At 46.8% G+C, this 15,412-nt stretch overlaps 1 protein-coding gene across 1 annotated transcript in view; it reads right to left on the bottom strand.

The window, feature by feature from the left end:
- CLTRN (collectrin, amino acid transport regulator) overlaps nucleotides 1–15,412 on the bottom strand; it is a 61,718-nt gene that overhangs the window by 17,991 nt on the left and 28,315 nt on the right. The window contains exon 3 of the mRNA XM_068270792.1: nucleotides 1,997–2,079. Within this exon, the coding sequence (XP_068126893.1) occupies nucleotides 1,997–2,079 (83 nt within the window). The remainder of the gene's footprint in view (nucleotides 1–1,996; nucleotides 2,080–15,412) is intronic.

The following is a 15,412-nucleotide window of genomic DNA, read 5'->3' as shown; positions in this document are numbered from 1 at the left end:
TTTTAGCAAAATTGAGATGAGCCTTGATGTTCTTTTTGCTTAAAAGTGGTTTGCGCCTTGGATATCTGCTATGCAGGCCGTTTTTGCCCAGTCTCTTTTTTATGGTGGAGTCGTGAACACTGACCGTAATTGAGGCAAGTGAGGCCTGCAGTTCTTTAGATGTTGTCCTGGGGTCTTTTGTGGCCTCTCGAGTGAGTTTTCTCTGCGCTCTTGGGGTAATATTGGTCAGCCGGCCACTCCTGGGAAGGTTCATCACTGTTCCATGTTTTTGCCATTTGTGGATAATGGCTCTCACTGTGGTTCGCTGGAGTCCCAAAGCTTTAGAAATGGCTTTATTACCTTTACCAGACTGATAGATCTCAATTACAGTACTTTTGTTCTCATTTTTTCCTGAATTTCTTTGGATCTTGGCATGATGTCTAGCTTTTGAGGTGCTTTTGGTCTACTTCTCTGTGTCAGATAGCTCCTATTTAAGTGATTTCTTGATTGAAACAGGTGTGGCAGCAATCAGGCCTGGGGGTGACTACAGAAATTGAACTCAGGTGTGATAAACCACAATTAAGTTATTTTTTAACAAGGGGGGGCAATCACTTTTTCACACAGGGCCATGTAGGTTTTGAGTTTTTTTTCTCACTAAATAATAAAAACCATCATTTAAAACTGCATTTTGTGTTCAATTATGTTATCTTTGACTAATAGTTAACGGTTTTTGATGAGCAGAAACATTTAAGTGTGACAAACATGCAAAAGAATAAGAAATCAGGAAGGGGGCAAATAGTTTTTCACACCACTGTAGATCATTTCATTGTGATAAGTGGTGACAAAGTTATTAGGGAATGAAATGGAGGAGTGCTGAAATGTTAAAATTCGTCTCATCCATAAGGTGAAAAATACCCGCGGGCTGAGATAAACAGAGTCCGGATGTTGACAGTGATGGGAGCTGTGAACTGGTGCTCAGGAAGGCAACAAGTCTAACGTACCTGGTGCTCCAAGGTACGAGTAAAAAGCCCTGACGCTGAACATCAACAGGGAGAAGACACATGCATGACCTGACTGATGCCCTGGACAAGCAGCAGCCTTTCGTCCTCTATGCCCACAGGAAACTCTCGGACTGTCACCATGCTCTTCAATTATCACCTGCACCTTGCTCCTGCTAGCACAGCTGCTGCTGTTGTCTTGCACACTGCCGCGGGTGTGCTTCAGGGGAGATCATTTGCATATTCAGCACTGTGCATTGTGGGTAACCACAGTTACGCACTTAAATCTGAACTATCGCAAGTACTTTCAGTTTTCGGAGGGCAAACCACACTAAGCAAAAAATTTAAATATCAAAACAGTAGTGAACATGTTAAAGGAAACCCAAATTAAAACAAGGAAAAAAAAGTTTCACTTACCTGGGGCTTCTACCAGTCCCCTGCAGCCGCCTGGTGCCCACGCCATCACAGATCGAGTCTCCAGTCCCCTGCTGTCACTTAGTATCATTCCTGTCTACTTGCCAGTCATGGCCCTCCGTGCGTGTCCCCAATCAATCTCCCATCGCTGGGAGCGCCGTGTGCATGCGCAGCACAAGACCTTCTCTTTCTGTGCATGCACAGGACGCACCCGACGGCAGGAGCATGATCGAGCAAGCGCACGGCCATCCTCATGGCTGAGTTGGGTAGACTGAAACTTAGTGGCAGCGGGGGACCAGAGACTTGATCTGTGACAGTGTGGGCACAGGGTGGCTGTAGGATGCTGATAGTGACCCCAGGTAAGTGAAACTTTTTTTTCTTGTTTCAATGTAGGTTCCCTTTAAGGAGCATATGGTTCCCCTCCTAGTTTCTACTCAGGTGCTCCACCTGCTGGCTGATAATGGTAAGTATGAAATAGTGAAATAAAATGTTTCATGCATACTTTTGCTGTTAATGAAATATAGGAGATTCATTTGCTCTCTGCCACACTCATTTTCCAGCTGGTCCTGCAGAGGACATACATTTAACTGGTATTTGCGACTTACTGAATTGTATCGTTCACATGGGCTCGCATGACAAAGGCCAGCACGGCTCTGAAGAGAAATTCTTCATCTTCATTCCACTTGTACTTTCATAGAGACAGAAATAAACATATCAGTCCGCTGATTATATGGATGCAATGTCATCATTATATCAAAACAGAAAGCAACAAGAGATGGCCCGAACAGTTCGCCGGCGGACAGTTCCTGGTGAATTTCCACTGTTTGTTACATAGTTACTTGGGTTGAAAAAAGACATACGTCCATCGAGTTCAACCAGAGAACAAAGTACAACACCAGCCTGCTCCCTCACATATCCCTGTTGATCCAGAGGAAGGTGAAAAACCCTTACAAGGCATGGTCCAATTAGCCCCAAAAGGGAAAAAGTCCTTCCCGACTCCAGATGGCAATCAGATAAAATCCCTGAAGAAATGTAAAGATATGAAACCGAGAGCCCAATATAGTGCAGTACGTCTTGGTAATTGAAACAAGACAAAACAACAACGAGTAATATACTCACAAGTCTGGGTTACCACTGAGGCAACCACTGGAGATGCAGGTGGGGAGAATTATGACCTGACCCCACTCAGGTATAAGAAGTCGCTCTCTGTAGACAGGAAACGGGGATACCCCCCTCCACCAAGGGTGGACTAGATCAATGGAGAATGAGAAGTAACAGAGGCGCCAATTTAGAGTAAAATATTTAAAAACAATTTAAAAGGAGGGGGGTTGGTGGTTGCCACCCTCAAGTATAAAGTGACCAGCCAATGAGTCTTATATGAGTAGACAATATAATTTATTTTAAAAATCTCCAGGCAAGCAACGCGTTTCACGGGTCAACAGCCCGCTTCATCAGGCAATCAATTTTGGAGATATACACGACTGTGTCATTCAAAAGTGAAGCGCCAACTGTTTCACGGGCTGTTGACCCGTGAAACGCGTTGCTTGCCTGGAGATTTTTAAAATAAATTATATTGTCTACTCATATAAGACTCATTGGCTGGTCACTTTATACTTGAGGGTGGCAACCACCAACCCCCCTCCTTTTAAATTGTTTTTAAATATTTTACTCTAAATTGGCGCCTCTGTTACTTCTCATTCTCCATAGATAAAATCCCTGGATCAACATCATTAGACATACAGTGGTGTGAAAAACTATTTGCCCCCTTCCTGATTTCTTATTCTTTTGCATGTTTGTCACACTTAAATGTTTCTGCTCATCAAAAACCGTTAACTATTAGTCAAAGATAACCTAATTGAACACAAAATGCAGTTTTAAATGATGGTTTTTATTATTTAGTAAGAAAAAAAACACAAAACCTACATGGAGCTGTGTGAAAAAGAAATTGCCCCCTGAACCTAATAACTGGTTAGGCCACCCTTAGCAGCAATAACTGCAACCAAGCGTTTGCGATAACTTGCAACGAGTCTTTTACAGCGCTCTGGGGGAATTTTGGCCCACTCATCTTTGCAGCATTGTTGTAATTCAGCTTTATTTGAGGGTTTTCTAGCATGAACCACCTTTTTAAGGTCATGCCACAACATCTCAATAGGATTCAGGTCAGGACTTTGACTAGGCCACTCCAAAGTCTTCATTTTGTTTTTCTTCAGCCATTCAGAGGTGGATTTGCTGGTGTGTTTTGGGTCATTGTCCTGCTGCAGCACCCAAGATCGCTTCAGCTTGAGTTGACGAACAGATGGCCGGACATACTCCTTCAGGATTTTTTGGTAGACAGTAGAATTCATGGTTCCATCTATCACAGCAAGCCTTCCAGGTCCTGAAGCAGCAAAACAACCCCAGACCATCACACTACCGCCACCATATTTTACTGTTGGTATGATGTTCTTTTGCTGAAATGCTGTGTTACTTCTACGCCAGATGTAACGGGACACGCACCTTCCAAAATGTTCAACTTTTGTCTCGTCGGTCCATAAGGTATTTTCCCAAAAGTCTTGGCAATCATTGAGATGTTTTTTTAGCAAAACTGAGACAAGCCTTAATGTTCTTTTTGCTTAAAAGTGGTTTGCGCCTTGGATATCTGCCATGCAGGCTGTTTTTGCCCAGTCTCTTTCTTATGGTGGAGTCGTGAACACTGACCTTAATTGAGGCAAGTGAGGCCTGCAGTTCTTTAGATGTTGTCCTGGGGTCTTTTGTGGCCTCTCGGATGAGTTTTCTCTGCGCTCTTGGGGTAATTTTGGTCGGCCGGCCACTCCTGGGAAGGTTCATCACTGTTCCATGTTTTTGCCATTTGTGGATAATGGCTCTTACTGTGGTTCGCTGGAGTCCCAAAGCTTTAGAAATGGCTTTATAACCTTTTCCAGACTGATAGATCTCAATTACAGTACTTTGTTCTCATTTGTTCCTGAATTTCTTTGGATCTTGGCATGATGTCTAGCTTTTGAGGTGCTTTTGGTATACTTCTCGGTGTCAGATAGCTCCTTTTTAAGTGATTTCTTGATTGAAACAGGTGTGGCAGTAATCAGGCCTGGGGGTGACTACAGAAATTGAACTTGGGTGTGATAAACCACAGTTAAGTTACTTTTTAACAAGGGGGGGCAATAACTTTTTCACACAGGGCCATGTAGATTTGGAGGTTTTTTTTCTCACTAAATAATAAAAACCATCATTTAAAACTGCATTTTGTGTTCAATTATCTTATCTTTGACTAATAGTTAACGGTTTTTGATGAGCAGAAACATTTAAGTGTGACAAACATGCAAAAGAATAAGAAATCAGGAAGGGGGCAAATAGTTTTTCACACCACTGTAACCTAGTAATTGTAGCCATGGATGTCTTTCAACGCAAGGAAAGCATCTAAGCCCCCTTTAAATGCAGGTATAGAGTTTGCCATAACTACTTCCTGTGGCATTGCATTCCACATCTTAATCACTCTTACTGTAAAGAACCCTTTCCTAAATAAATGGCTAAAACGTTTTTCCTCCATGCGCAGATCATGTCCTCTAGTCCTTTGAGAAGGCCTAGTGACAAAAAGCTCATCCGCCAAGCTATTATATTGCCCTCTGATGTATTTATACATGTTAATTAGATCCCCTCTAAGGTGTCTTTTCTCTAGACTAAATAAACCCAGTTTATCTAACCTTTCTTGGTAAGCGAGACCTTCCAATTTTGTTGCTCGTCTCTGCACCTGCTCTAAAACTGCAATATCTTTCCTGTAATGTGGTGCCCAGAACTGAATTCCATATTCTAGATGTGGCCTTACTAGAGAGTTAAACAGGGGAAATATTATGCTAGCATCTCGAGTTTTTATTTCCCTTTTAATGAATCCCAAAATTTTGTTAGCTTTAGCTGCAGCGGCTTGGCATTGAGTACGATTATTTAACCTCCCTGGCAGTAAGCCCGAGCTGAGCTCGGGCTATGCCACGCAGGAGGATTTCTCAGGCCCTGCTAGGCTAGCTACATGATTTAAAAAAAAATAGTGCTGCGTTGCCCCCTGGCGGTTTTAATTGACCGCCAGGGAGGTTAACTTGTTGTCGATGAGTACTCCTAAGTCCTTCTCCAAGTTTGATGTCCCCAACTGTATCCCATTTATTTTGTATGGTGCTAGACCATTGGTACGACCAAAATGCATGACTTTACATTTTTCAACATTGAATTTAATCTGCCATTTATGTGCCCATATAGCCATCCTATCCACATCCTGTTGCAGTATATCCCTATCTTCCTGTGAGTTGATGATTCTGCACAATTTTGTGTAATCTGCAAAAATAGCCACATTGCTTACTACTGCATCTACTAGGTCATTAATAAATAAATTGAAGAGCGCTGGACCCAGTACAGACCCCTGTGGGACCCCACTGCTAACAGTCTCCCATTTTGAGTATGATCCACTGACCACAACTCTTCGTTTTCTGTCCATTAGCCAGTTCCCTATCCATGCACACAGACTCTTCCCCAGTCCTTGCATCCTCAACTTTTGCACCAGACTTTTGTGTGGAACAGTGTCGAAGGCCTTTGCAAAGTCCAAGTATATCACATCTACAGCATTCCCAATATCCACATTAGCGTTCACTACCTCATAAAAGCTGAGCATGTGTAATGATCCGCTCAGCTGTCTGCACAGGCAGACAGCTGTTTGACCATTCTTTAGGTCTGAGTGTTGCAGGTCTCTGGAAAAGAGACCTGTCTTCGCTGTGCAACTTTCAGAGTTGCTCTGCTGGTGAGGAACTTGCATATACTTGTCATGCAAATTGGTTAGCTGCCTCCTTTGATGGCTTGCAGTATAAATACCTTTTGCTCCCAGAATTCCTTGCTGGTCATGATGGTTTGTTCCTGCTTAACTCTCCTGGAGTGTCAGCCTTGCTATTGTTTGCTAAAGATTATCTTAGAGTATTCCTGGGGACTGCACTAGGCATACCTTCTAGTGCAGTCAGGTTGTATTATCTGTATTGCCTTGTTCTGTCTCTCTGTCTCGATTGTCTTGTCGCCAGCGGCGGTCGACAGGAAATCGTTCTGTCTGTCTGGGAGTGTAGGCCAGAGCTGCAGTTGCTACTGGCTGCTCCATCTGTCTGGACATGCATTCGCCCTAGTGGTAGTGGCAGTGCTTCCTTCTGTATTCTGCCTTAGGGGTGCTAGCCAGAGCAGCTGTTGCTACTGGTAGCCCCATCTGTCTGTCGTGTCTGGTACGAACGCTTGCTGTAGGCTCGGTGAGGCAACCGTTCAGCAAGCGTTCGCGTTTTGTATTTCATGTTTGTGTTTCATTGGTTAGTTAGGGTGGCACGCTTATCACTGGGCGCCTAACGCGCGGTGCGTGCTTAAACGCGTTCGCTGTTGCGAATGAGTGCGGTGTTCGCGTTTAGCTAGCGTTTGTTATTTTGTTATTTTCATTGATGTTCTGATTGTTGCTTGCTGTGCCTTTCTTGCTTCTCTCGTGCTCTGTCCTGCTCGGTCTTGTGTAACTGTTGCCAGTCTTGCGATTGCGTTCCCACTTCGTTTCCGTTGTTGTGTGTTCACTGTCGCTGGGTGGCGACTAGATTTGTGGACACACATACATTCTGTCTCTGTGCTCTTTATTTGCAATTGTGCTCAGTCTAGTTCGGTCTTGTGTCACTTTCGGCAATCGCCACTCTTGCGAATGCGGTCCCACTTCGGTTCTGTTGTTGTGTGTTCGCCGTCGCTGGGTGGCGACTGGATTGGTGGACACACATACATTCTGTCTCTGTGCTCTTTGATTCGGGCTTGTGTCACTTTTGCAATCGCCACTCTTGCGAATGCGGTCCCACTTCGGTTCTGTTGTTGTGTGTTCACCGTCGCTGAGTGGCGACTAGATTGGTGGACACACATACATTCTGTCTCTGTGTTACCTCTCTTTAAGGGCTGTCTTGCCCTGCATTGCTTTAACTCGTACAATTCCCATCTGGCATCTGTGGCCGTGCAGAGGCTCTGTTCATCTGCACTCCATGGCTCCATCTGCCGGTGGGAATCTCCCTCTACAAGTGCATTGCACCCAAGCTGGGTTCTCTCTTATTACACGCTTGTGGAGGATTTCCGTAGTGTCGGCGTGCGTTCTGTGCGCTGACCACGGAAATAATTCCGCATTCGTTACAGCATGTTAGTTAAATAGGACCTGTCTTTAGTAAACTCATGTTGATGCTGAGAAATAAGATTATTTTCTACTATGAAGTCATGTATAGTATCTCTTAGTAACCCTTCAAATAGTTTGCATACAACTGATGTTAAGCTTACAGGTCTATAATTTCCTGGATCTGTTTTTTTGCCCTTCTTAAATAATGGGAAAACCTGAGCTGTACGCCAATCCACTGGGACTCTGCCAGTTGAAAGAGAGTCACAAAAGATAAGATACAGGGGTTTATCTATAACTGAACTTAATTCCCTTAGAACCCGAGGATGCATGCCATCCGGGCCAGGTGCCTTGTCTATTTTTAATTTATTTAGTCTTGCCTTCACTTCTTCCTGCGTTAAAGGACTTACGAGGCCAAGAATAGAGAAAAAAAACTAAAAAAAGTTAGCTACCTGCGTCAGCTTGTAAGGCACGGAGGACGCCGTCTGCGCCCTCCGTGCCGTTCCGCCAGGTCCCCGCCGCTCAATAGCCCCCCGAACGGTCCCCGACCGCGCGGCCTGGGTCGGGCTCTCCAGCCTGTACAAAGATGGCGGCCGGAGCTGGCCGCGGCTGCGCAGTCCGCATAGCCGCGAGTGCGGCTGCGCAGCTCTAAGACCAACCCCCCGATCCACGTAACAGGCTGTTTCCTGTAGCGTGGATCGGGGGTTGGCCTTAGAGCTGCGCAGCCGCACTCGCGGCTATGCGGACTGGGCAGCCACGGCCAGCTCCGGCCGGCATCTTTGTACAGGCTGGAGAGCCCGACCCGGGCCGCGTGGTCGGGGACCGTTTGGGGGGGCTATTGAGCGGCAGGGACCCGGCGGAACGGCACAGAGGGCGCGGACGGCGTCCTCCGTGCCTTACAAGCTGACGCAGGTAGCTAACTTTTTTTTTATTTTTTTCTCTATTCTTGGCCTCGTAAGTCCTTTAAGTATTTTATATTACAGTTGGAAGATTGAGACTCTTCTGCCTCTGTAATTTGCAACAGTGATGTTTCCCTTGTGAAGACAGAAGCAAAGAAAGCATTTAATAACTCTGCCTTACCTTGGTCATCCACCATTGAGTTCCCCCCCTCATCCTTTAGGAGTCCAATACAGTCAACTTTTCTTTTTTTAGAGTTGATGTACTTGTAAAACTTCTTTGGGTTATATTTGATATCCCTAGCGATTTGATTTTCAGCTTCAATCTTTGCCAGCCTAATTTCTTTGTTACAACTTTTATTGCACTCCTTATAATTCCTTAACCTCCTGAGCGATAATCCCGAGCTGAGCTTGGGGTATATCGCGCAGGAGGATTTCTCAGGCCCTGGTGGGCCGATTTGCATAATTTTTTTTTTGTTACACGCAGCTAGCACTTTGCTAGCTGCATGTAACTTCCGCTCGCCGCCGATCCGCCGCCGCTCGCCGTGCCGCGCAGCCCCCCCCTCCCCGACCCCTTGCGCAGCCTGGCCAATCAGGCCAGGCAGCGCTGAGGGGTGGATCGGGACTCCCTCTGACGTCACGACGTCCAAGACGTCGGTGACGTCATCCCGCCCCGTCGCCATGGCGACCGGGGAAGCCCAGCAGGAAATCCCGTTCTGAACGGGATTTCCTGCTTACTCTGATCGCCGAAGGCGATCGGAGTGGGTGGGGGGATGCCGCTGCGCTGCGGCTATCATGTAGCGAGCCCTGGGCTAGCTACATGATTTAAAAAACAAAAAATCTAAAAAAATAGTGCTGCGCCACCTCCTGGGCGATATAATTGTATCGCCCAGAGGGTTAATGCAGCCTCAGTTCCCTCCTGTTTTAGGATCCTATAGGCATTCTTTTTCCCCTTCATTTTATCTCTAACCTTTCTATTCATCCATAGAGGCCTTTTTTTATTCCTAGACATTTTGTTTCCATATGAGATATACATACTACAATATTGATTGAGAATAAGCTTGCCATTTCCCTTCAATGTCCTACCCTTGTAGCAGGGGCGTAGCAATAGGCCCTGCAGCGCCTGCGCCCGCGGGGGGGCCCGCTCGGGGCCGTTTTTTGGGGGCTGGAGGGGTGGCAGCATGAGGGGAAAGCCTTGCCCACAGTCGGCGGGGAGAGGGGAAGTTCCCCCCTCTCCCTCACCTCGGGGCTCTCCCCTCTGCGCTCCCCTCCAGCTAGTGAATGTGTGTGGGCAGCGGCGGCGGGATACATACCTTCTTCCTTGCGTTCCATCGCCGCCTTCTCGCTCTAGCGGCTGACGTCACTTCCGGAAGCGGAAGTGACGTCAGCCGCTAGAGCGAGAAGGCGGCGATGGAACGCAAGGAAGAAGGTATGTATCCCGCTGCTGCCCGCTGCCCGCTGCCCACACACATTGAAATTCTGCAGGGGGATTTTCAGGTGTCTGCTGCCCACCTTATGATTTTCAGGTGTCTGCTGCCCACATTATGATTTTCAGGAGTCTGCTTCCCCCTATTACGATTTTCAGGTGTCTGCTGCCCACATTACGATTTTCAGGTGTCTGCTGCCCACATAACGATTTTCTGGTGTCTGCTGCCCACATTGCGATTTTCTGGTCACTGCTGCCCACATTACGATTTTCAGGTGTCTGCTGCCCACATTGCGATTTTCAGGTGCCTGCTGCCCACATTACGATTTTCAGGTGTCTGCTGCCCACATTACGATTTTCTGGTGACTGCTGCCCACATTACGATTTTCAGGTGCCTGCTGCCCACATTACGATTTTCAGGTGTCTGCTGCCCACATTACGATTTTCAGGTGTCTGCTGCCCACATTACGATTTTCTGGTGTCTGCTGCCCACATTACGATTTTCAGGTGTCTGCTGCCCACATTACGATTTTCAGGTGTCTGCTGCCCACATTACGATTTTCAGGTGCCTGCTGCCCACATTACGATTTTCAGGTGTCTGCTGCCCACATTACGATTTTCTGGTCACTGCTGCCCACATTGCGATTTTCTGGTCACTGCTGCCCACATTACGATTTTCAGGTGTCTGCTGCCCACATTGCGATTTTCAGGTGCCTGCTGCCCACATTACGATTTTCAGGTGTCTGCTGCCCACATTACGATTTTCTGGTGACTGCTGCCCACATTACGATTTTCAGGTGCCTGCTGCCCACATTACGATTTTCAGGTGTCTGCTGCCCACATTACGATTTTCTGGTCACTGCTGCCCACATTGCGATTTTCTGGTCACTGCTGCCCACATTACGATTTTCAGGTGTCTGCTGCCCACATTACGATTTTCAGGTGTCTGCTGCCCACATTACGATTTTCAGGTGTCTGCTGCCCACATTGCGATTTTCAGGTGTCTGCTGCCCACATTACGATTTTCAGGTGCCTGCTGCCCACATTACGATTTTCAGGTGTCTGCTGCCCACATTACGATTTTCAGGTGTCTGCTGCCCACATTACGATTTTCAGGTGTCTGCTGCCCACATTACGATTTTCAGGTGTCTGCTGCCCACATTACGATTTTCTGGTGTCTGCTGCCCACATTACGATTTTCAGGTGTCTGCTGCCCACATTGCGATTTTCTGGTGTCTGCTGCCCACATTACGATTTTCTGGTGTATGCTGCCCACATTAGGATTTTCTGGTGACTGCTGCCCACATTGCGATTTTCTGGTGACTGTTGCCCACATTGCGATTTTCTGGTGACTGCTGCCCACATTGCGATTTTCTGGTGACTGCTGCCCACATAAGGATTTTCTGGTGACTGCTGCCCACATTAGGATTTTCTGGTGTGTGCTGCCCACATTATGATATTCTGGTGACTGACTGCTGCCCACATTAGGATTTTCTGGTGACTGCTGCCCACATTACGATATTCTGGTGACTGCTGCCCACATTAGGATTTTCTGGTGACTGATGCCCACATTGCGATTTTCTGGTGACTGCTGCCCACATGGCGATTTTCTGGTGACTGCTGCCCACATTGCGATTTTCTGGTGAACTCTGCCCACATTACGATTTTCTGTCACACATTACGATATTCTGGTGAATGCTGCCCACATTACGATTGTCTGGTGAATGCTGTCCACGTTACAATTTTCTGGTGACTGCTGCTCACGTTACGATTTTCTGCTGAACTCTGCCCACATTATGATTTTCTGGTGAACTCTGCCCACATTATGATTTTCTGGTGAACGCTGCCCACGTTACAATTTTCTGGTGACTGGTGCCCACATTACGATTTTCTGGTGAACTCTGCCCACATTATGATTTTCTAAAGGCCCACATTACGATTTTCTGGTGAACTCTGCCCACATTACGATTTTCTGGCCCACATTACGATTGTCTGGTAAAATGCTGCCCACTTTACAATTAATTTACAGTGAAACGCTGCCCCATTACGATTATTTGGCACCTATGGGGGGGGGCCCCATCCAAATATTCGCAGGGGGGCCCAGTGATTTCTAGTTACGCCCCTGCCTTGTAGTACATTATCCTTGTAGTACATATCCGGGATACAAATCCGCTTCATCAGGCAACAATTATATTAACAAATATATTACATATATTACAACAAATATATTACATTTTTATGCCACTATTGAGATATATTCATAGCCAAATCAATGTCCGAATAATCAGAATGAATTTTGCCAAAGCACTACAATTCCATTTACTCTATTGTCTCTGTTACAGCTGTTTACTCCTATCTGTTGTTGCCTGATGAAGCGGGTTTGTATCCCGCAAAACGCGTTGCACTTTATTTAGAGTATCCAATAAAATTGTTTTGACTGAAAATCCACAGTCGTGTGTTCTGCTTGGAGGAGGTGAGTCCACCACTGCCTCCTCTGTTACCAAGATGGGTTTTTAAAGAGACTCTGAAGCGAGAATAAATCTCGCTTCAGAGCTCATAGTTAGCAGGGGCACGTGTGCCTCTGCTAAACCGCCGCATACGCGCCGCTAAACAGGGGTCCCTTGACCCCCAAACCCCCCACTGCGACACTTGGTCGCAGGCTTGGTCGCTCCTGGAGGCAGGGCTAACGGCTGCAGCCCTGCCTCCATTCGCGTCTATCAGCCGCGTATTGCCGCCTCTCCCCCGCCCCTCTCAGTGAAGGAAGACTGAGAGGGGAGGGGGAGAGGCGGAGATACGCGCTGACAGACGCGCGTGGGGCAGGGCTGCGGCAGTTAGCCCTGCCCCAACCAGGAAGCGCTCCCCCGCATTACGGAGGGGATTTGGGGGATCAGGGACCCCCGTTAAGCCGCGGGATAGCGGCGGTTTAGCAGGGGCACACGTGCCCCTGCTATATATGAGGTCTGAAGCGAGATTTATTCTCGCTTCAGATTCTCTTTAAGTTCTTTTAGTGTTTTTTCTTTTATCCTGTTGGCACCTCTGTTATCCCATTATCTAGCTAAGGCTAATAGCTGACCAGCAGGCAGCAGCTGGCCTGGTCTGTGCACAGCACACACACAGACACATAGCAGCTGCAGCAGCCCTGCAGCACACACTCTGACTGTCACACAATGAAATCAAACTAATTAACAATACAACAATAGTGTAGTGATAGTGAAGGGGTTAATCAATGAACAGCTTTAGGTTTATCACTGTGTACAGCACTTGCTAGGCCAGCAGCACTGGAGCATGTCTCTCAGTGAGCATTCACAAGCAAGGACGATATGTCTCATCATGGCAGCCCTCCTTATTATACAGGGGGGCTGGCCAGTGTTCCTTTCTGTGATTGGGTGCCAGGGCTTAGGCTGGGAGCCCTCTGATTGGCTCTATGACGTCCTGGGTGTCATACAGTATCTCAATAGTCGGATTTCTGTGGATATCCGCGGATATCCGTATTGCCAGCCAACTATCCACAGATAGCTATCCAGATTTCCACAGAAATCCGGTATCTGAATCCGAATCGGATAGCTGAAAAAAGGTCGGATATCCGGGTTACTTGGATATCTGGAATCTGTATGAGCAGCACTGGTTCTATGTTCACGACATCTCTATAAGCACCAAATTAGGAGGTGCTGTTATAGAATACATATGGCTGCAGGGTTCCGGGAAGGTGCTGCTAAGAAAATTATGCCTAAACCTCCCACCTATTGCCAAACCATAATTCCCCAAAAGGTGCTTAACCCTCTGCCTATTGCCTAACCATATCCCAGTAGGTGCCTACCCCCCCCCCCCCCCCCAAACACACACACACCTGCCAAGAAACCCTAACCTCCCTGTAAGTGCCTAATCTTAACCTCTATTAAGTGCTTAAAGTGAACCAGAGATGAAGCACCCTCATGTATTTTACCATATATATCAGTGGGAACATTAGAGAAAACACTTACCCTGCTCTCTGTTTCATTCTTCACTGTTCAGCTTGCTTGTTACCAGCCCTGATTAAAAGTCCCCTACTGAGCATTCAGTCTGGCTTTGCTATAAACGACTCAGCCATAATGATTCCTGAGCAGAGACAGAAGGGGGCAGGCTTGGGCTTGAAAAGACATCAGAGAAGACAGACTCAGCTATAATGATTCCTGAGCAGAGACAGAAGGGGGCAGGCTTGGGCTTGAAAAGACATCAGAGAAGACAGACTCCGCTATAATGATTCCTGAGCAGAGACAGAAGGGGGCAGGCTTGGGCTTGAAAAGACATCAGAGAAGACAGACTCCGCTATAATGATTCCTGAGCAGAGACAGAAGGGGGCAGGCTTGGGCTTGAAAAGACATCAGAGAAGACAGACTCCGCTATAATGATTCCTGAGCAGAGACAGAAGGGGGCAGGCTTGGGCTTGAAAAGACATCAGAGAAGACAGACTCCGCTATAATGATTCCTGAGAAAAGCCAGACTGAATGCTCAGTCGGGGATTTTATCAGGGCTGATTAGAAGCAAGCTGAACAGTGTAGAATGAAACAGAGAGCAGGGTAGGTGTTTTCTCTAATGTTCCCACTGATATATATGGTAAAATACATGAGGGTGCCTTGTCTCTGGTTCACTTTAAAATTAAACTCAAAACCCTGGCACCCAAATGACCATTAGTTTCTATATAGTAGCCAAACAGCCACTAACTGCATTATGCACCCAAATCACCGATAGGGCGCCTGATTACCACAGGCATACGCAGCCCTCGTAATGAAGCATCTGCCAATCAAAAGGACAGGATGCAAAAAAATAATTAATGGCTTTTTTTGCTTGTAAATGCTGTTATCTGTATAGCAACACCTGGAACCCTTTTTAATGTGATGCTCAGAGTTCACACTAATGCATTTAAAGCACTTTGTTTGGGTGTTGAGGCCATATTACAACACTGTTTATTTACAGAGGATTTTTTACTGGTAAGGAGATATTTGCCTTTCCCTTGATCATCTGCTGCGGATATCCTGCATCAATAAATGTCTTTATCCCCATAGTGAGCTCAGCGGTGCTATAGTGTAGTGTGGCATTTGTGTCAAGCATTTGTGTCAGTCTATTCGCAAGGCAGCAGTCATGGGGCTGGTTCACACTGCAAGAGCTTTTACCAAGTGCTTGTGATTTTAAAGTGTACCTGAGATGGGAATGTAAAGAAAAAATATACATACCTGGGGCTTCCCCAAGCCTCCTCCAGGCTTATCGCTCCCACGCCTTCCTCCACTGCCTGATTCATCTGCAACTCGCCCTGGAAAATCCTCCAGTCGGGGCCAGTCAGCGCAGGAGTAGCTTATCTGTGCGCCCTCCCTCGTCGCCTGTTTCACACTGCTGGAGCTTTTTTTTTTTTTTAGCACTTCTATGCCAGTGATAGGAGTGTGCGCGCAGGGGCGTAACAATAGACCCTGCAAGGGATGCAGCCGCAGGGGGAGCCCAGAAGCCGCAGTGGGCCCCATGGGGGAAGATGTTTCTTTTCCCTGTCCTGAGAGACTGACAACTAAGGAAACAGAGAGAAAAAACTTTC

This window comes from Hyperolius riggenbachi, chromosome 2 (genome assembly GCF_040937935.1).
Source record: "Hyperolius riggenbachi isolate aHypRig1 chromosome 2, aHypRig1.pri, whole genome shotgun sequence".
Taxonomy (NCBI): Eukaryota; Metazoa; Chordata; class Amphibia; order Anura; family Hyperoliidae; genus Hyperolius; species Hyperolius riggenbachi.
Note: the sequence above shows the minus strand (reverse complement) of the source record. Positions and strands in the feature narration are given on the sequence as shown.